Raw genomic sequence first — 21,027 nt, 5'->3', positions numbered from 1 at the left:
GTGAACTACTCCTTTAAAGGGATAGTTCACCCAAAAATGAAAATTTGATGTTTATCTGCTTACCCCCAGGGCATCCAAGATGTAGGTGACTTTGTTTCCTCAGAAAAACACAAACAAAGATTTTTAATGAAAACCGGTGCAGTCTGTCAGCCTTATCATGGACGTGGATGGGCACCAAACCTTTAAAAGTAAACAAAAACATGCACAGACAAATCTAAATTACACCCTGCGGCACGTGACGATACATTGATGTCCTAAGACACGAAACGATCGGTTTTTGCGAGAAACTGAACAGTATTTATATCATTTTTTTACCTTTGATACACAGCCACGTCCATCTGTCATGGGCACGAGATTGGCATCAGTCAGAGATTGCACGCGCTCTGGCGTAGTATACGCAAACGCCGTAAGGGGAAATCAGTGAAAAGTCCCGGATGAGTTTGTGCAATCAAACGTAATCTTTTAGCTTTAAATCGGTTTAAACAATCAGAATACGCGCAAGTAATTACCATTTTGAATAGCCGCTATACCCACAATCTCTGTGCACTGTGTAAACAATGACTGTCGTATACATGCAACAGATCGCTTCCGGCGTTTGCGTATTCTACGACAGAGCGCGTGCACATGTGATGTGACTGATGCCAAACTGGTGCTCATGACAGATGGACGTGGCTGTGTATCAAAGGTAAAAAATTATATAAATACTGTTCAGTTTTTCACAAAAACCGATCGTTTTGTGTCTTAGGACATCAATGTATCGTCACGAGCCGCAGGGTGTAATTTGGATTTGTCTGTGCATTTTTTTGTTTACTTTTAAAGGTTTGGTGCCCATCCACGCCCATGATAAGGCTGGCAGACTGCACCGGTTTTCATTAAAAATCTTCGTTTGTGTTTTTTTGAGGAAACAAAGTCACCTACATCTTGGATGCCCTGGGGGTAAGCAGATAAACATAAAATTTTCATTTTTGGGTGAACTATCCCTTTAAGTAGCACGGGTATAAAAGCCAAAAATACATTGTATCGGTCAAAATTATTTTTATACCAAAAATCATTAGGATAGTAAGTAAAGCTCATGTTCCATTAAGATATTTTGTAAATTTAAATATTTGTAAAGTTAAATATATCAAACTTAATTTTTGATTAGTAATATACATTGCTAAGAACTTCGTTTGGACAACTTTATAGGCAATTTTCTCAGTATTTAGATTTTTTGGCACCCTCAGATTCCAGATTTTCAAATATTGTCCTATTCTAACAAACCATACACCAATGGAAAGCTTATTTAGTTTTCAAATACTGTCTAAATCTCAATTTCGAAAAACGTAACTTATGACTGGTTTTGTGGTCCAGGGTCACATATAGCACATCAACTGCAATGTGAACAGGCTTTCTAATAAATACTCTGGGCCTCATTCATGAAACACCCACGAAAGTAGCACTGAACTAGTGTTAGTATATTTGAAATACTATTAAAGGTTTAGTTCACTCAAAAATTAAAATTCTGTTATAAATTACCCACCCTCATGTTATTCCAAACCTGGAAGACTTTAGGACCTTAAGTAGGACCCTTGCTGTCTATTCAGGATTAGAAAGCTCTCAGATTTAATCAAAAATAACTTAATTTGTGTTCCGAAGATGAATGAAAGTCTTACAGATTTGAAACAGAATGAGGGTGAATAATTAATGGCATAATTTTAGTTTTTTGGGTGAACAATGTGTAAGTTTGTATTACATTTAAATTGGTTTTTATTTTTATACTACAGTTAAAGTTTAGTAATTTTGTTGTGTTTAGGCAATAATTAATTTCAGTTATTTTAGTACATCAAGTTAAACTAAATGAGAAATGGTACTTGTTAAATGTTTAGTTTAGTTAAACTTTTAGTTAAGGTTACTATAATAATAATGCATTGAACTGAATGTGATGATTCATGCACGAAAGGTTTAATAAATGGTTTATACAGAAATTTGTTCTGTTCGCGTTTCATGAATGAGGCCCATTGTTTATGTTATGTCTTCTGTAGTAGTAATATTCTACTGAAAGACTCATCTAAACTCATATCATGATAAAATTATACAGAAAATGGTGTGAAGCAGCTGCTCACCTTTGACTGGCGCTCCATCCATAATTTCATATTTGGCCACAGTCTCTGTCTCAGTAGTCGTGCTCGGTCCTAGAGAAGCATGTCACATGACTCACTTCATCAATCTCACATTATTTAGCACTAAAGGAGAAACTAATGAATTTTAAGTGCTTGTGGATACAAGACGGACAGTTTTAGGAAAACTCATTTAATAATAATAATTGCAATTATAAAATGACAAATAACCTATCATTCAAAAGTTAAGGTGCAATTTGTTTAATTATTTTTTTATTACATTTTAATTTTTATTTTATTATGTTACAAGAGATTTATAAAGTCAAATAAATGTTGTTCTTTTGGACTTTGGATTTTGTAAACTGCAGTAATACTTCATAGTATTGCTGTTTTTATAGTATTGTTTTATTGTATTTAATGCAGCCTTGGTGAGCAAAATAAACTTATTTAAATTTTTTTTTAAAAACCCTACCAACCCCAAACTTTGAACAATTGTGTACATAAAGTAATGTCCTGTTCAAAATAAATGAAATTTAAAAAAATAAAAGAAACTGTAGATGTTCTTCAATAATATCTATATTTTTTGGAGAATCATAAATTATATATTTTCTCAAAACAGTAATTCATAAATCAAACATCATTAAACTTAACACAAAAGGAGATCATACCAATTCCTGTCATTTCTTTCTTGATCAACTGAAGCTCCATGTGTTGGATTTTAATCCGTACAAGTAGGAAGTAGATTTTACCCACAATTACATCTTTGAGGTGATACCTGATAGAGAAAAAGACTTATTACGTTTCTAAAACGTTTAAGCCAATGAATCCATACATACTTACAATTTCTCAGCAGCTCACTTTATGTAACTAGGATTAAATCAATAGTAAAGTTCCAAGTGCACTTACTTGGACTTATTATATTCAAACTCTATATGTAAGCAGTCTTCAATGCCCACTTCCATTTTGATAGAGTTGTTGACGTCAGGGTAGGTGGCCAGCTGATGCACAATAAGGTCATACTCCTTTACCAAATCAGACAGCCTCCTCACAATGGTAACTTTAAGAAAATACCTGTAGACACATGAAGAGCACATGACCTTGTATGACTTTTCAAAACAGATAAACAGTTTAAATCAAAACCAGTGTCTTAAAGGTATAGTTCACCCAAAAATTAAAATGTCTGTCAATAATTACTTATCCTCATGCCGTTTCAAACCCATAATACCATCGTTCATCTTCGGAACACAAATTAAGAAAGTTTTGATGAAATCAGAAAGCTTTCTGACCCTGCATAGACAGCACACAACTGACACATTCAAGGCCAAGAAAGATAGTAAGGACATTGTTAAAATAGTCCATGTGACATCAGTGGTTCAACCATAATGTTATAAAACTATGAGAAAACAAACATACTGACTTTGAGATTACCAGGACATATGCATGTGACAGACACTGAAGAGAAGAAACTGTTGAACAAAAAGTATTCTTGTAGCTTGATACAATTACAGTTGAACCACTGATGTCACATGGACTACTTTATTAATGTTCTTACTACCATTCTGGGCCTTGAATGTGTCAGTTGCGTTCGGATTTTATTAAAACTATCTTAATCTGTGTTCTGAAGATGAACAAAGTTCTTACAGGTTTGAAACGACATGAGGGTAAGTAATTAATGACAGAATTTTCCTTTTTAGAAGAACTAACCCTTGCAAACAGCAGTGAAAAGACAAATACGGTCATTTTTCTCATTAGCGTTTGGCCAAAAAGTAAAAAAAATCTTCACTAACCTCAATCGCACGTTCGCTCCAACGTAAGACTCGTATGGCTTTTCCACCTGCATGAACTCAAAGTCATAGCTGCGGTTCTGTGTCAGCTCTCCAGGCAAAGCGAGCTCTTTCACAAGGTTTACAAACTCATGAGTATTACTTTTATCACTGAAGAGCTCTGCATGAGGGGAAAAAACGCACACTCAAACTTATATGCAGTGACTAGAAAAAAAAGAGAGATTGCTGAGACAATCAGAATCACTAATGATACATAAATATTTCACAAATAATTGCAAGTAGCGGTAAGTAGAAAAACAGAAATTTTATTTCTCTTATAAAATGTCCAATAAACTTTTTCACAGTGTAGTTAATAAAATACTTTTGACATAAATGAGTTCAACTGTGGCACCATAACAGAAAATATGCAGAGCAGTCTAGTTCCCTTTCCATGTGACAAGCACATGCTCTCCTAAGCTCTCAGTACAGTAGAACAGCGATACTGAAGCTGGTTTACTGCATGAATGCCTCAAGAAAGAAAATAACTGAATGTGTTGAGTCTACTCACCGATTTGTCCTACAAACTCAATGCGAATTCCCTGATGTTCAAGCCTTTTGCCTGTTTGTTTCACATTGATATTTACCTTGGGGTGACAAAACACAACGCATGTCAATTGTCTTTAAAATGAAGAGACTTTCAGAAATGACTCACTCAATGATGACTGCTCACTCACCTTTCCTGAAACTGATTCTCCATCATAAAACAGATAATGCTTCTCCAATTTGCCATCCTCAGTCTTCAGCTCGGCTGTTTTTCTGCTTTCGGCATCGTTCAGAATGACATCGATTTCACACACAGGACCAAACAGACCTCCAAGGAAACTCTGAAAGAATTACGTAATATCATTCTATATTTTTTTTCCGCACAATTCACCTTGTTAACCAAGTTTAGGCTACATTTACATAATATTCTGTGTGTTTCATTTATATTATTAAAGTCACAATGAAAACGAAAGTAGTGACAAATCTCTTCCTCTATATAAATTGTTTTCACAATGCGTAATCATTCAGCCATAATGGCAGAAATGAACGTAAACAAAACTCACATATTTTGCCGATTGTTGCTACTGAAAGTGGTCAAATATTGTCATGTTTGGGCTGTACTAATCGGTCAGACCGGGAAAAACATTTGGAGCACTACAGACTGCCAAAAGTTATAACAAATCAAGAAGAGTAGTGCAAGAAACTATGAGGAACAAAAGGCGCTTGTGGTTGGCCAAACTAAACCAGCATTTCAAGGGCAAGAATCTTGACAACATTTGTGTTTGTTCTTATCATTTCTGGTCAAGTAGGTGAAATATATGACTAATATCTTAATTAATACTGCTCGCACATATTTCTTACCACCTATTAACTTTAGTTTGTCAAAATATTGCGCCCTTTCCTGCTTACTAAGTCCTTCTCTATGTGATTTAGCAGCTTACACACATTTTTTTAGTGGTCTAGACAGCATAAATTAGCAGAACAAAGTATTTACTAGTACATTAACAATGCAATTAATGCTGATGTTTACATCTGAGTTTCACTGATATGGCTGCGCATCAAGGTAACTGACCAAACTGTGACATAAGTGCAAACCCTCTATATGAACTATTTATACATTGAATGGCATGTTAGTTTTCTTCTGTAATCATGGTAAAAACAAAATGCATGATAGTCATTGTTTTGCTCAACAACAAAAAAAAGCTGAAAAGCAGAAAAAATTAAAGATGTAAGCTTGTATTGTTTTGATGCTTGGAAACCCCTTTTTGTCTTGGACCACCTTTACATATCTAGTTTAGATTCAATGTGAGAATACTAAAAAGCTATAATATTTTGACATGTCTAAATTTTGGTAACATGTTGCAAAGATTTTGTAGTTTCAGGCATTTGTACACCAGCAAGTGCAGCAAATGTATAAATAAACAGTCTTGACAAATTAAGAACACTTTGACAACTATTAGGTGTAACACTTTTGTATATTGAATAGATAAATAAACAATGCTAACGCAAGGAAATACTGACGCAGTGCGAAACGTTGAACTATCATGTGCATTGCATTGCTTAATATCCATATGGAGAGGAGGAAGCGCTGTAGAAACATATTAACAGCGTGTTTAAAATGGTTAACTTACAAGTATCTTCATTTGAGTGAAAAAACAACACGAATTCGGTATCTACTTTAGATTCAACCTTCAGCCTGACAGTTGTTTTTAAAGGTCCTGAATGATTCGCGTGTATGTAAGTTTTTTAAACAAGCTTCAAATGTATATATATTCCATGAGAGCCCATTCGTGAGGCCACTGGAGTCTGTTTACTTTGATTTATCAGTGTTTTATCGCTGACTGATAATGAGCAGCCTCCCCACCCAATCCTTCACGACTTCCATGGCCTACTTGAGACTGGATACACTGCAAACACGTTTAACAGAACCGTGGGCTTTTATGCTAGAGGGAATAAGGCAAGCGGTGTAGCAAGTGCAAGTATTTCAAGCATTAATTGCAGTCTGAATTAACGCTCACCATTTCAGCTCCGTAGCTTTAGCTTGAACACAGTCCTCCTCAGTACAGCTTCCGCTGGATCCCTGTTTCCTCTGAGCTGAACGGACTGGGACTGACAGGAACACCGCGAGTGAGCGCTGAAACATTAACCACACTATCGGACTTCAAAATAAAAGTTTTTTGAACATTATCTTGGTAATGTTTTTACTAAATTCTCGGTTATTCGTTTTATTTTATCCATTAATTAGCGTTAGGACATTTTGTAGCTGTTGGGTAAAGTAAACAATAAAGGTCCACTAGCATCTGGTAGGCCAACAAACAAACAGAAAAGAAAACCGTTTTCATTTTTTATACTTTTTAGGCATTGTTATGTACTCTATTTGTGGCCTTGGACCACAAAACCAGTCATAAGGGTGATTTTTTTCACATTGAGATTTATTTATCATCTGAATAAATAAGCTTTCCATTGATGTATGGCTGTTAGGATAGGACAATATTTGGTTGAGATACAACTGTTTGAAAATCTAGAATCTGAGGGAACACAAAAAAAAAAAAAATCAAAATATTAAATAGTTGTTTAAAATATTTTTGATATAAAAATAAGCTTTTATATATTTACGGTAGAAAATGTACAAAATATCTTAACCCTCTGGGCCTCCTCATTTAGGGGTCACACTTGGCTCCCTCGCGGTCAAAAATGACCGAAGCCTTAAAAAGTAACTCTTTTTTTTTCTTCAGGAAAATCAATTAAATACATTTTTGTTCAATAATATTTTGTGATTATTATTTAGAATTTTGAGCATTTTTTATGAATCTATGCAATATTTATACAGTTTTAATGAGCAATTTTTTCCCACTAGAATTATATTTTATATTATATTTTTTAATTTAATTATGTATTTATTATTTTTCAATAAATACAACATTTCACATTAAAATAGAGTAAAAGCATTTAAATCCATTTTTTAAGTGAAAATTGCACCATCTAGTGGCATAAAAAATAAAAACTTGTGTAATGTCATGTAACCTCCTGTATCTCCCTATATACATATATACAGTGGCTTTGGGATTTCTATTGTTTTTTTTTTTTTTTTTTTACTGTTTCTTCATTTTAATAGGCTTTGCATTTAGAAATATATTCAGACATTCTAAAAGATTACTTTTGGCAAGGTTTAGATATTTTTTGATTGGATAAATATCAGGTTTTGCATTTTTCTGCTTATTTCTGTGTGTCTGTGTGTGTGTGTGCGCGTGTGTGTGCGTGTGTGTCAGTTCTGTACTTTTGTTATTTTAGAGTGTCAGTCCTTGCTTGCTGAACACTTCTTTTCAGCACAGTGGCTGATTCGTAGCTTGTACTACCAAAAGATTATCTGAATTATCACATTTTTTCGTATTTCCCATTCATTTCCTATGTCGGTCATTTCTGACCGCGAAGGAGCCAAGTGTGACTAATTTTTTTTTTTGACCCTTTAACATATCCGAATCATGTCACTGATTTTTTGTGTACTCACATAGCTAATGCAACAAAAGTCACCAAGTGTCATCTCATTCTGATGAAGCTACTATTTTTAAAAATTCAAAACTCAAAAAAAAAAAAAAAATCAGAGGCTTAATGGAACATGATCTTTATTTAATATCCTAATGATTTTTGACATAAAAGAAAAATGATTTTGACCCATTCAATGTATTTTTGACTATTGCTACAAATACACCCATGCTACCTAAGAAACAAAAACATTTCCTTAAAGGAGTAGTTCACTTCCAGAACAAAAATTTACAGATAATGTAACCCCTTTTCTTCCAAGATGTTCATGTCTTTCTTTCTTCAGTTGTTTCTGAGGAAAACATTTCAGGATTTCTCTCCATATAATGGACTCCTATGATGCCCCCAAGTTTGAACTTCCAAAATGCAGTTTAAGTGCAGCTTCAAAGGGCTCTAAATGATCCCAGCTGAAGAAGAAGAGCCTTATCTAGTAAAACGATTGGTTAATTTCGAAAAAATTCTTGTCTAGCTCTGCATGTACTCTGTGTATTCCGGTTCATGACAGTTACAGCAACTTCAAAATTGTCTTACAAGCTGTTTTACCTTTTTTTTTTGTAAGGGCGTTTGACCTTCTTTGCATGTTTACTTTGTAAACACTGGTTCTGTACTTCTGCAGCAATGTAGGACGATTTTTAATTTGGAGGAGAAAATTCAAAGAGTTCACGCAGAGCTAGACAAGACAATCGTTTGAGGTTATAATATGAAGTATATACATTTTTTTTTTTTTTTTTTTTTTAGAAAATAACTGATCGTTTCGCTAGATAAGACCCTTCTTCTTCTTCGTTAAGAGCCCTTTGAAGCTGCATTTAAACTGCATTTTAGAAGTTCAAACTCGGGGGCACCATAGAAGTCCACTATATGGAGAGAAATCCTGAAATGTTTTCCTCAAAAAACACAATTTCTTTACGACTAAATAAAGAAATACATGAACATCTTTAATGACAAGGGGGTGAGTACATTATCTGTAAATTTTTGTTCTGCAAGTAAACTGCTCCTTTAACCTCTGAAGCTGTGAAATCACTTGTTACACAACAGATGAACCATTGCACAACACAAATTTCTTCTGATATCAGGCCAGCTCAATAAAGGGATGGTCAGAGATGAAGAAAAGGCCAGCCACAACACTAAGAGAGTTGAAGAGCTCTTTGGCTGAAATAGAAAAGAAAAAGGAACTGGAGATATTGATCTCTTTGGCTCTTGAGAGAGTGCTTCCACTTAGGATAAACTCACATCTGGAGTTAACTAGCCACGTGAAGAATAGTTTTCCGAAATGGCTCCAATAAAGTCCAGCTTTGAATTCGGATGAAAATTTTGAATCTAAAGCAAGAAATATATAGTTTATTGTGTTGGTGTAACAGAAACTAAATGTGGGTGTAAATGGTTTCTGAAGGCAGTGTGTGTGTGTCATCTTAACCACATGGCATACTTTAAAATTCGTATATTTGCACCTTTGAAAACAACTGTACAGTTTTTCCTTTTAATGCTGCTCTAAATTACAGAAAGATCACAAACTTTGTCAGTAGACGCTGAGAAACGGGTCATGAGATGCGAGTCCGGAAACACACAAGACACAAGTCAGCCAAAGTGTGATAATACGCTTCTGGTAAAACAGGAAGCCTGAACGGCTGACCTCATCTCATATATAGAACATTTATTGATAACAGTTCATTCCTCCTTTTTCTTGTGTAACGTGCGTAAAATAAGAGACAAATGCTTTATATAGTTTAAAAGTTGTTTTCTTTTTGGAAAATTCAACATATATTACAATATAGCAAAAAAGATATTTTACAAAATGTACTCCTTGCTATCCAAACACTTGATTTTAAGTGAATTAAGTAATATTTCTATTCCAAATGAATTAAAATGGTTTTAATACAGATCATGGGTCACACATGGACATTGAGAGTAAATAAAATAATAATATTAAAGTTTCAAAGTTAAAGAGCAAATAAAAATAGATCCTTACAATGCAAACTGGAATACAAAAAACTTTTGCAGAGGATGTCACACTTTAAGAATATATATTAATTATATCTGTGACCAAAAAGCAGCATCCCGTATGGTTCACATTGTGCAAAAAAAAGAAAGAAAAGAAAACAAAAGAAAAAGCACATGAGATGTAATGTAGCCCTTTATGCAATAATATTTTCCTCTTTCAAATCCTTTTCAGAAAGCCAATCTATTTTCTGACGTGAAACATTTTCGGAGTAATCAATCTCTTCGACAGTCGATCCCTCCTCTTCATCCTTGTCGGCTTCTTTCTCTGGAGCGTCTCTCATCAATTCATCCGTGTTGATAAAAGGAGCGAAAGTGTCTGAGTCACCTGAACCTGACTGCTCCTCCATCTCAGGAACGGCTTCCTCTGTGGTAACTGGGAATCTGTTGGAAACAAAGGCACAAAGTCATTCAAGAGCACGCCAACATCCTCTCAGCCCTTCCTGTAATTTTGTTGAGAACACAAGGAGCCCATTTCTTAACCGTCTCACTGACCTCCCCACTGTAGATGTAAAAAACTAAATGGAATGCCTAATAAAAATAGCATATTCCTTGTGACTTTAACAGTTAAAAAACTGGCAATAACAAGAACATTAAAGGGACAGGCCATCCCAAAAGCAATTTCTGTCATTAACATAAGTTGTTCCCAACCTGTATGAGTTTCTTTCTTCTGTTGGAGGAAAGAAGAAAATTTTAACAACATAACCAAACAGTTGCTGGTAGCCTGTGACTTCCACAGTATGGAGAAAAAAAACTGCTATGCTATGTTTGGTTTGCCAATATTTTTAAAAATACACTACCAGTCAAAAGTTTTTGAACAGGATGATTTTTTATGTTTTTTTTTTTGTTTTTTTTTAATACGTCTCTTCTGCTCACAAAGCTGGCATTTATTTGATCCAAAGTACAGAAAAAAACAGTAACATTTTGAAATATTATTACTAATTTTTAGATTTTTAAAATAACTGTTTTAATATTTAAATATATTTTAAAATGTAATTTATTCCTGTGATTTCAAAGCGGAATTTTTAGCATTATAACTCATTTTAATATTCTAATTTTCTGCTCAAAAAAACATTTATTATTATAATGTTAAAAACAGCTGAGTTGATAATAATAATCATCATAACTTTTGATCAGTTTAAAGCATCCTTGCTAAATAACTAATAAATTAATAATTTCTTTCCCAAAAAATACAAGAAAAATATACATATAAATAAATATATATATAAAAATACAAACTCCAAGCTTTTGAAAGGTATAATGTATAATGTTACAAATGTTTTATTTCAGATAATGCGGATCTTTGATTCTTTCTGTTCATTGAAGAATCCTGAAAAAATACTGTTTTAAATATTGATAATAATATCAACAATAAAACAGCAAATCAGCATATTAGAATGATTTCTGAATGATCATGTGGCACTGAAAACTGGAGTAATGATAGAAAACAGTTGTTTTGAATAAGAAAAATATTTTAGTGTTACTGTATAATGTATTTTACAGTTTTTGCTGTACTTCGGATCAAATAAATGCAGGCTTGGTAAGCAGAAGAGACTTCTTTAAAAATCATAAAAAATTGTTTTAAAAAATGTTTGACTTAACTCCTTTAGTGCTCAAAAGAAATAAAGAAACAAATAACATACAGGTTTCGAACAACATGAATTGAGTAAATGATGACAAAATCTTCATTTTGAGAGAACTATCTCTTTAATTTACTGGAAAATATGCTATATTGTTTTCAGCATTCTAGTTATCTTGTTGATCTGTGAGATACTATGTTTTCCGGCTACGAAGATCATGAACATTTTGGGGAGATACAGCTGCTGTGACGTCAATGCGATTGATGTGTGGAAGGAAGTGATTCAGCATGAGAAATGCTGAGGAGAAAAAGGTACAATCTGAAGATAAATCTGATCAATTTTAAGTACATTGATGTTACACTGATATCAGTATAACCATAATCTCATATTGTTCGACTGGCAGAAATTATACAGCATTTGAATGCTTTTTCTAGTGCCATTATCCAGTTACATAATACACAATATTTGTAAGTGTAGGAATTACACCTATACAGAAAACATCCCTAAAGCCGTGTGAATATTGATATTTCCAAGAAAAGACATAGTCTAAACTACTTACAGCTAAAATAATCTGCACTGCCAGGAAAATGATAACAGAGATTTGAATCATGTGGTAAAGTTGCATAATCAATATGCCACAACTTATGAGTGACTTGGGAAATGCCACTGACGTTTGACAACTTCAGCATGTTTTGTTAAAAATGTTCATTTCTTCAATTTCTAATCTAACCTCCATCTTCTATATCAGTCAGTACTTCCGGTAGGTTGAAAAAGACTTTCTGTTTTACAGACTCCTTTGTTTACTTGCTGGTAGTTACTTTAACACCCTGACGGTATTCATGAAGGATTTCTTTAAAAACCCTATACGGGTATATGTAAAAACTCCAGCTTTCTCTTACAGGTTTTGAAATTATAGTTAATTAAGACACTATCGCTGGATGATGAAGCTGTAATGCAACTCCAGTGTTCCCATAAATAATAATAATTATTTGTTGTGGAATTACATATTTTCAGCAAGAAAATATCCATAATCAGGTATGACACCAGGGATAGTGGTGATATGAATTTTATTTTATGTTTTGTTGACAAGCATGCATCCTTGTAGTTTGGAATAATCTAGACACAACTAAACAGATTCTGATAATAATCATAATAATAATTTCATAATAAAACTGGATATGAATAAACAGGCAACTTACATGTCTTTTACAGCAGAAGCCGGAAGTCGAGAGCTTTTCCCTTCTAGGGGCACCAAGGGGCCCTTGTGTGTGACACAGTTTGCGTTCTTATCATCTGGATTGCATTTCACATACATATACCTGCCTTCGGTGGGGGCACCTATGTAAAGGGATAATACAGAATGAGAGATGAGAAACTTGGCAGACATTAACACTATTCTCTAACTCTTTGGAAAGAATTTTTTAAAAAAAATGAACTGGCCGAACTTACTTAAATATTTTGTGTTTTTATTATGTATTTTGACATTTGTCAATAGATTTAATGTTTTGTAACGTTACAAACGGATAATAAATGCATTTATTGTCTGTTTGTGTATTTCTATCGTGTATCATTTCCATCGAAAAATATCGTGCTATATGACATTTTGTCCCACTTTGAAACAGTTTCCTGAACTATTACCCAGCTTCACCGCAACACCGCTACTGAATCTACAGCGCAAAAAAGGTGATCCGTCCGATTCTCAAACGAACAACTCTAAGGAGTCGGTTCTTTGTGGTGATTCAAAACTTTGCAGCGTACTGCGAAATCCGAACAAATGATTCCAATGAGTCGATTCTTTTTAGAGAATCAAAAACACATCTCTTCAGTTGAAATAAAATGATTTAATCGGCAACAGCGTATGTGTAATAAAATAATCCAAATATTTCCTCCTCAAATATATTAAAAGATTAGTTAATAGAACCGTATGAAACCGGAATCGTTAACAGATGTAAACTAATTATGATTTCAATACTTATTGAAAACTCCATTGAGCTACTAATTAATGGCAGTATAGGAAACGCTTGATTAATTTAAGTAACGTTAGCATAAATTATTCAAAATAGTCTTTTTTAATTGACAAATTAAAAGCGCAGAAATAACGTCATTTAAAATGTCAAGCTCAAGATTAATTGTGTACGTAACAGAGCTGGATGAATTGATATTTTTATAATTACTAATGATGATTTGACACTTATCTACCGGTGTTGAAAGTTACTTAAATTTAATTTAATTTATTAAAACATAATTTATAATAACGTATTTGAACTTCACAGACACGCAGTTTTTTTTTTTAAACACACGCAGTTTCCAAAACCCAGAAACACTTTCCGTAACAGACCATTTTACCTACGAGTTTATCTTAAAATGCTTCAATAATAAACTTACCGAGTCCGCTGTCCCCAAAAAGGCATATTACCGCCAGTGCCAAAGTTATTTTGTGGTAAAATCTCATTCTATTGTCCCTGTCAAGCAGAAGATGCGAAAGAAAATGTCTTCAGATGAATGTGAGGCAAGAACTTTTCCCAGTTCAATAGTATGTAAAAGACCCTGCCCCTGTGTGCGTCATTGTTTCCTGAAAGCAGCCTACAGCAGCTCGGTTTGGCAAGCTTTCTCAACACTGAAAACCTAAAAACACTGGATATTAGCTTATTCTAATAAATAGACAAACCGAATCCAACCGTCATTTTAAAAATACACAACATGAATGGCTAAACAAGTCAAGTTAAATCTAAACAAAAATAAGAAAAAACAGGTCGAACGAGACATAACTTGACTCACAATAAAAAAGGTGATTTGTAGAACGTGTTATCAACTGATTAGGCTAAACGACTTACTAATTGGAAAACTGAGAGTTAGAATTTAACGTAGCCTAAGTGACAAAAATGGCTAGTATTCTACTAGACAATTAAAATTAATTGACAAGTTGTATAATGCTCCTATCTTTTAAAATAGTGATATTCAGTGATTTGTTTTTGTCACTATTGTGACACTAGTCAAGCCCAGACTTGAGCAACAAATAATGCTGCTGTAACATCCTGAAAGCCATTGCCCCTTCTCATGGACACTATAAAAACCTTCATAACAGTTTACATTTATTTAGTTGTCATAACTTGTCTGAGATGTTGAGCAACAGCATATGATTAATGAGGTTACATTCTGCAGAATCACCTGTAGATGTAAAATTAGGTTATTTCCAGAACGAGGACGTAACCCTTCTGTGGGAATGGGTCGGTGTCACTCCCACTAGATTACTTGATGAATGTGAAATTCTACAGTGCATTTTTAACAAACCCCAAAAGTTTACTCAATCTATTACTCATAATGTGTATTAATATCCACGTTGATACGTGAACCACTGACAAGAAATGCTGTGTACACAACAAAAAATCTTTTTGTCTTTCAAAGTGAGATGGATATGTAATATGTAAATATATCTCAATACATTTTTTAATATATGTGACCCTGGACCACAAAACCAGTCATAAGGTTAAATTTTACAAAACTGAGATGTTTACATCATATGAAAGCTCAATAAATTAGCTTTCTTTTGATGTATGGTTTGTTAGGATAAGACAATATTTGGCCGAGATACGTCTATTTGAATGTCTGGAATCGGAGGGTGGAGGGAGGTTTAAAGTTGTCCAAATTAAGTTCTTAACAATGCATTTTACTAATCAAAAATTACATTTTGATATATTTACAGCTGGAATTTTACAAAAAATCTTCATGGAACATGATCTTTACTTAATTTCCTAATGATTTTTGGCATAAAAGAAAAATCAAAAATTTTGAACCATGCAATGTATTTTTGGCTATTGCTACAAATATACCCCAGCGACTTAAGGTTTTGTGGTCCAAGGTCACATATGTGAAAGAGTACAATATAGTGCAGTAGTGTTTTGCACAGTATATGAAGGCGTCTACACAGTTGATACAAAGCTGCCATAGCTTGCAGGAAGTGGTTTTGCTCACACAGGAAATGACAAGAGTTTCTCCTTTTATTATCACACAGCACGGCAAGACAGAGAGGAGTTTTCCATTACATGCATAAGCAAAAGGAAAGTGTGGGAAATTCTGTCTTGTAGATTATGCTAAGTATTACAAGTGCTGTCTGCTGGGGAGTTTCAGTTAACATTGCTAATTTGGTCATATTATAGTAAACTGGCTAATCACTTTTTAGGTCCATTTTAAAGTACGATTACTTAACATAGGCTATAGCATTAAATATACTGAGGCCTATGGAAACGGCCTGACTGATTCAGACAATAAAAGAGACTTAAAACTTAAAGACGAGGAAGGTGTTTCAAAATGTTTCTGAACAGCCTTCATGTTTTAAATGGCACTGAGATGGAATGTACATTGAGTTTTTGGTGTCTGTCTAAGTATATACTTAACTCTTGGCTAAGTTCAGCGACTGAAGTTGGTTGTCTGTCAGACTGAAGGTAACCGAGCAAGTGTCGCCAAACACACAGTCACAGGACATTTACTCAGATTTCAAGTATAATGATCAGATGCTGTATCTCAAGAACAGGAGTGTGTAATTTCGGTTTGGTAGAGCTTCCTCTGACATAGACATTTTTGCTCTTTGCAGAGACTTGACTAAGACATGTAATGCTATTTCCTTTGGGAAAAAACCTGCACTCTCTGCATTTTCTGCTCTTTATGGTTACTCAACGGTACAACTGTGACAACATTCAGTGTATTTCTTTCTTTGTGACTATAGCAAGCACGCAAAAGGTTTCCTGAGTTCAACCTATCCTAAAACTGATCATAAACTGAAAGGATGATTATAGACAAAACCACTGGGTTTCACTAGATTAAAATTAATGAAACTGAGAGTAAATATGAATTCAATAAACTAATTTAAATTGAGTTGAACTGTTTATCGTCACATGCATGTACAATGGCTATAGTATAAGAATAAAAAGAAGCACCAGAATGGTATTACTGAAATATTTAGAGAAGGAAATGCAGTAAGTTTGGGTTATACTTTGCGGGTCAACCGTTCATTCCATATTCGACTAGTTCAACTGTCTGTTGAAAGCAGCCGTTAGTTGCACAGTTCGCTCTGTGAAGTAAGCTCTTGTTATGAATGCTTTTCTAATCTGTGATCCATCTTGTACAATATGAACCACATCCATTTTAGATGTACATCCGGCTTGCTACTAAAATGTTCTTGTTTCCCTGCCCATTTAACTCAATTAAATGATATTAAAATTACAGGCATTGTACTCTCTGGTACTTTCCTCTTTGATTATCTTCCAGTATAATGGCTGCATATGTATGTGTGTGTGTGTGTGTGTGTGTGTGTGTGTGTGTGTAAATGGAAATTTACAACTAAAGGAATAGTTGACCCAAAAATGTAAATGTGCTAAAAATTTACCAACAGTATCCGAAATGTAGATGAGTCTGTTTCTTCTTCAGAACAGATTCTGAGAAATTAAGCATTACATCACTCCCTCTGCAGTGAATAGGCTAGGTGCCGTCAGAATTAGAGTAAATGAGAGTTTACTTCCAACCATTGCTTGTAGTGAAAAGGCACTCTTGGATCAGGAGAGAAATATGCACAGATCAAGCACTGTTTACAAGCAAAACTAGTCTAAAACAGTTTTAAGTAATATGATGGTGGATTTTGATTTTAGAGGACTGCAAGTGGGCTTAAAGTTAAAAAATAAAGAATTCGTTTTTTTTACAAACACAGAGCTTTTCACTGCACAAAATGTTAATTTATGAACTGGCGTAAGATTACTTTCCTGATAGCGCGCATACATCACAGAGACATCTATTTGATGTCTGCATTTACATCTGCAAGACATATTTATTGCTGCTCACCAGCAACACGTCTACATTTCCTATCAGATGTCAAATAGAATGTACGTCACACTTACATCTAAAAGACTTCTGTCAGACGTTTGTCCACAGCAGATGCTTTCCAGATCAAAAGATCTTTAACAGACATCTTGCATATGTGTGCTATCTGGGTTGTGGGTTATTGTGATGTTTAGCTGTTTGGACTCTCATTTTGACAGCACCCCTTCAATGCAGATGAAGTGATGTAATGCTAAATTTCGATAAAGAAACAAATTCATCTGAGGCATGTTCACACAGCAGCAGAATACGGTCAGTCCTGTATTTGAGTTGTTCACACACAGTACGGTTAAGGGAGTCGCATTCTATAACCATACCTGGAAATTTTCAGGACTGTGCAAAGACCTTAATTACTGATAAGGAATACAGGCTTGACTCCCATTGCACATTCATACAAACAATATTTCAGACAGTACAGTCTGTTGCTGTGTGAACGAGACATTTCGAGACTCACACCTGTAAGTAAATGCGGTGGTCAGTCTAAAAACTGACAGTGTGAAGGTGACCTGCATCTTGGGTGGACTGAGGGTGAGCAAATTTAGATTTTTGTATGAACTCAATTAATATTTTAATTAATCGCACATTTTTTTCCCCCTGAAATGAATCGCGATTAATAACGATAAATCCCACCTAACACTGAAGTTTTCAAATATACTTTCATATTGCAATTTTACATTCAATCTTCAAATTAATGTAAAATCAGCATAAAGACAGTATTTTTAATATTTGTTTAAAGGCATCTTTATATGACTGATAGATAGTAATACTACTGATGTCTCTATGAAATTTTCTTTTTCCTATTATTAATGATTGACTATAGCCATTAAACAATACAGTATAACTGAGAGCTATCAATTTTAACATTTATTAAACTTAACATTTTTAAAAGTGAACCTAAAACAATCATTACATACATCCATTATAATAAATGTCATATTTAGCTAGTTGTACCCTTCAGCAAGTAGGAAATACAGAAATAGAAAAAAAATAAAAAATATAAGTTATATATAATTACGTTAGGTTATTTGGCTGCTTAAATATTTTTAACGCTGTTAAACTAGAAAAAATTATCACCTGCATTAACGCACTAATTTTAACAGCACTAATATTTAATAAGACAAAATGATGAATGATATATATATTTTTTCATGTTTATTGGCGTAAAATGCTTTGATATTAGTACAGCCGTATGTTAAATCTTGGGCCTCATAAACACCAATCATAATATTTGAAACAAATATGTTACTGCATTAAATACAATTGTACATTGCACATTGAAAATAAATTAGTGACTGTAAATCATGCAGTTACATCGTTGCACAAGAGTTTGTTATAAACGGTTCTACGGTTGAAGGAGTTTCTTACAAAGTGGCCCTCATTAGATATATCTAAGTCTGTTAATGAACAAGCGGTAGTGTATATTTGTCAGGTGTTCATATTTATGTGAGGGGCCACAATGACCTATTTTCAACGGGCCATTAGTTGCAGGAGGTCATTTTAGATTTGAGTCTGTTGATCTTCAGAGGAAGCAGGGAGACCATCTCCATACTCAACTCTAGCTCGGTTTCAACAGCATTCTTGGCTTCTGGGTTCTCCTCACAGTATTGCACTACGAAGTTGTACGACTCCAGTGAGTGGTTGAGATTCTCCAGTTGGGTGTCCAGGTTACTGGAAATAAGCTTGGACTGTAATCTGGCGACACGGAATTTGGCCACCAGCGCCGGCCTAAGCAGATCATCCTCCAGCTTTTCAGGAAACTTTCCTTCTGGTGAGCGAATGGAGTCGAGGAACATCTGATAATACTTAATAGAGGACGAACACAAGTGGTTAAACTTCTTTATGGTGTGCACATCTGGCTGATCCTGCTTGTCGGCCACGGCCAACTTCAGGTCCATCATCTCATAATAGGTTTCTGCGAGTTCAAACTGCAGTTGTCGGCAGATTAACAAATAGTACTGAGCATTCAAATCCTTGCAGATTGGCTCCAGCATGTCGACGCGACGTTTGTGCATCTTACAGCGGCGTTCCAGATCCTGTTCGAAGAAGGCCAGGACTTTGAAGAGAGCACTATGGTCCTGCAAGATCTCAATGTGATCTGTCACATGACCATCCATTGCGAAATACTCTTTGGCTTGGGCTACGTAGCTTTGACCCACCAGAAAGATGCCACGGGCTTCTTCAAAGTCTAGTGGAAGCATGCTGCTTACTTTTTCTTCCAGGCTGCAAATGGAGTCAAAGGTATCGCTTGAACCAAAAAGGATGGCGCTTTTTCTTCCCTTTTCTTTCTCTTCCTCTTCATTCCGACGTGCCCTCTGCAATTCTTCCTGACGATCTAAGTCTAGTTCTCCGATATTATCCTATGGAGCAATGGAAAATGCTCTGATAAGTCAGATAAGTCTATTTGTGTATAGAGCTCTTGAAATGTAAAAGAAAAAGGCATGGTTACCTCAAGAAGTTTTTTAGCATCTTGCAGCATATTAAGGCAATATTTAATCCAGCATCTGGCAATTTCAGCTCGCTTCTGCAGGAGCTCTTCACGTTTTTCACTTTCAGCGTCACCTTTGGAAACATTCATAAAAAGTTTTAATTTATCATATAATTTCAAACCTACATTTATTTATTTAAATATCTGAAGTACTTTACGATGAAAGGAAAGCAGGAAAACACTTTACTTGGGGACATAAGTATTTTTAATGTTTTCTATTTTAATATATAATTTAAAAAATGATGTCAAAGCTGACTTTTCAGCATTATTACTTGTCTTCAGCATCACATGATCTTTCAGAAATCATTCTAAAATTCTGATTTGCTGCTCAAGAAACATTTCCATTCATCAATGTTGAAAACACTTGTGCTGCCTAATATTTTTTTAGTGAAAAAGAACATCATTTATTTGAAAAATAAAGGTTTTGTAACATTCTAAATGTCTTTACTGTAATTTTTAAATAAATTTAATGCATCTTTGCTCCCAGACTTTTGAATGGTAGTTTACATATTACATTTACTCTGCATTTGTAAATAACATTAGTCTTACACTTCAAATGCAGTATTTATAACACTTTTCTAGACCTTTCAAAGATATTTATGTTAGAGGTTCTGCATTGTTGGCCAAAGTTGTACAAACCACAGTTGGTTGGTTTGTACAACCTCAGGATCTGATGAAATGTAAACCAACTGACAAGCTTGAGTGTTACAATAACAGACATATTGTGTTCAATGCTATTGTTTCAGTACTATAATAATTAAATACAGTATTCTTACAGTGAAAGTTTCACTATGAGTGAAACTAAGGCCACCTGTGAATGGCCGAAAATTAGGGAGTTTTGTTTTCATTTAGCGGCCACCACATGGCAGTTAGTAAAGCAATGGAAATGCAGGAAAATACACAATATCCAATAATATACAAGAATGAATGCCACACAGAAACCCACTTTCTTTGGCAGCTGCTTCTGAGGGGATTTCTCCTGCAAGAGTAGCAATGACACTAGCCGCAGCCAAACAGTGACGAGCCTCCATGTACCTTGTCTGTGACACAGTGACAACAGAGACATACAGTTAATTACTAAGACCTTGACTACAGAGTGAAGGAAGTCATAATTAGAGATGTTCCGAGTCAGTCTCAAGGATCAGGAATTTCCATTA

At 34.5% G+C, this 21,027-nt stretch overlaps 3 protein-coding genes across 3 annotated transcripts in view; all 3 read right to left on the bottom strand.

Annotated features, from left to right (window-relative positions):
* vps26a (VPS26, retromer complex component A) overlaps nucleotides 1–6,541 on the bottom strand; it is a 9,522-nt gene extending 2,981 nt beyond the window's left edge. The window contains exons 1-7 of the mRNA XM_073833989.1: nucleotides 6,421–6,541; nucleotides 4,594–4,743; nucleotides 4,428–4,503; nucleotides 3,884–4,040; nucleotides 3,003–3,167; nucleotides 2,765–2,871; nucleotides 2,103–2,171 (exon numbers count right to left, since the gene is read on the bottom strand). Coding sequence (XP_073690090.1) covers nucleotides 2,103–2,171; nucleotides 2,765–2,871; nucleotides 3,003–3,167; nucleotides 3,884–4,040; nucleotides 4,428–4,503; nucleotides 4,594–4,743; nucleotides 6,421–6,423 — 727 coding nt within the window. The 5' untranslated portion in view covers nucleotides 6,424–6,541. The remainder of the gene's footprint in view (nucleotides 1–2,102; nucleotides 2,172–2,764; nucleotides 2,872–3,002; nucleotides 3,168–3,883; nucleotides 4,041–4,427; nucleotides 4,504–4,593; nucleotides 4,744–6,420) is intronic.
* Nucleotides 6,542–9,656: 3,115 nt separating this feature from the next.
* Nucleotides 9,657–14,035, bottom strand: srgn (serglycin). The gene is made up of 3 exons (XM_073835113.1): nucleotides 13,903–14,035; nucleotides 12,717–12,855; nucleotides 9,657–10,321 (listed from the first exon to the last, which is right to left on the bottom strand). The coding sequence occupies exons 1-3, from the start codon at nucleotides 13,967–13,969 to the stop codon at nucleotides 10,075–10,077; spliced, it is 453 nt and encodes a 150-aa protein (XP_073691214.1). The 5' UTR covers nucleotides 13,970–14,035; the 3' UTR covers nucleotides 9,657–10,074.
* A 4,485-nt stretch (nucleotides 14,036–18,520) lies between these two features.
* Nucleotides 18,521–20,960, bottom strand: kifbp (kinesin family binding protein). Its single transcript, XM_073833982.1, has 3 exons — nucleotides 20,817–20,960; nucleotides 19,832–19,944; nucleotides 18,521–19,742 (listed from the first exon to the last, which is right to left on the bottom strand). The coding sequence occupies exons 1-3, from the start codon at nucleotides 20,899–20,901 to the stop codon at nucleotides 18,864–18,866; spliced, it is 1,077 nt and encodes a 358-aa protein (XP_073690083.1). The 5' UTR covers nucleotides 20,902–20,960; the 3' UTR covers nucleotides 18,521–18,863.
* Nucleotides 20,961–21,027: the final 67 nt, after the last annotated feature.

Source organism: Garra rufa, chromosome 2 (genome assembly GCF_049309525.1).
Source record: "Garra rufa chromosome 2, GarRuf1.0, whole genome shotgun sequence".
In the NCBI taxonomy this organism is placed as follows: Eukaryota; Metazoa; Chordata; class Actinopteri; order Cypriniformes; family Cyprinidae; genus Garra; species Garra rufa.
Note: the sequence above shows the minus strand (reverse complement) of the source record. Positions and strands in the feature narration are given on the sequence as shown.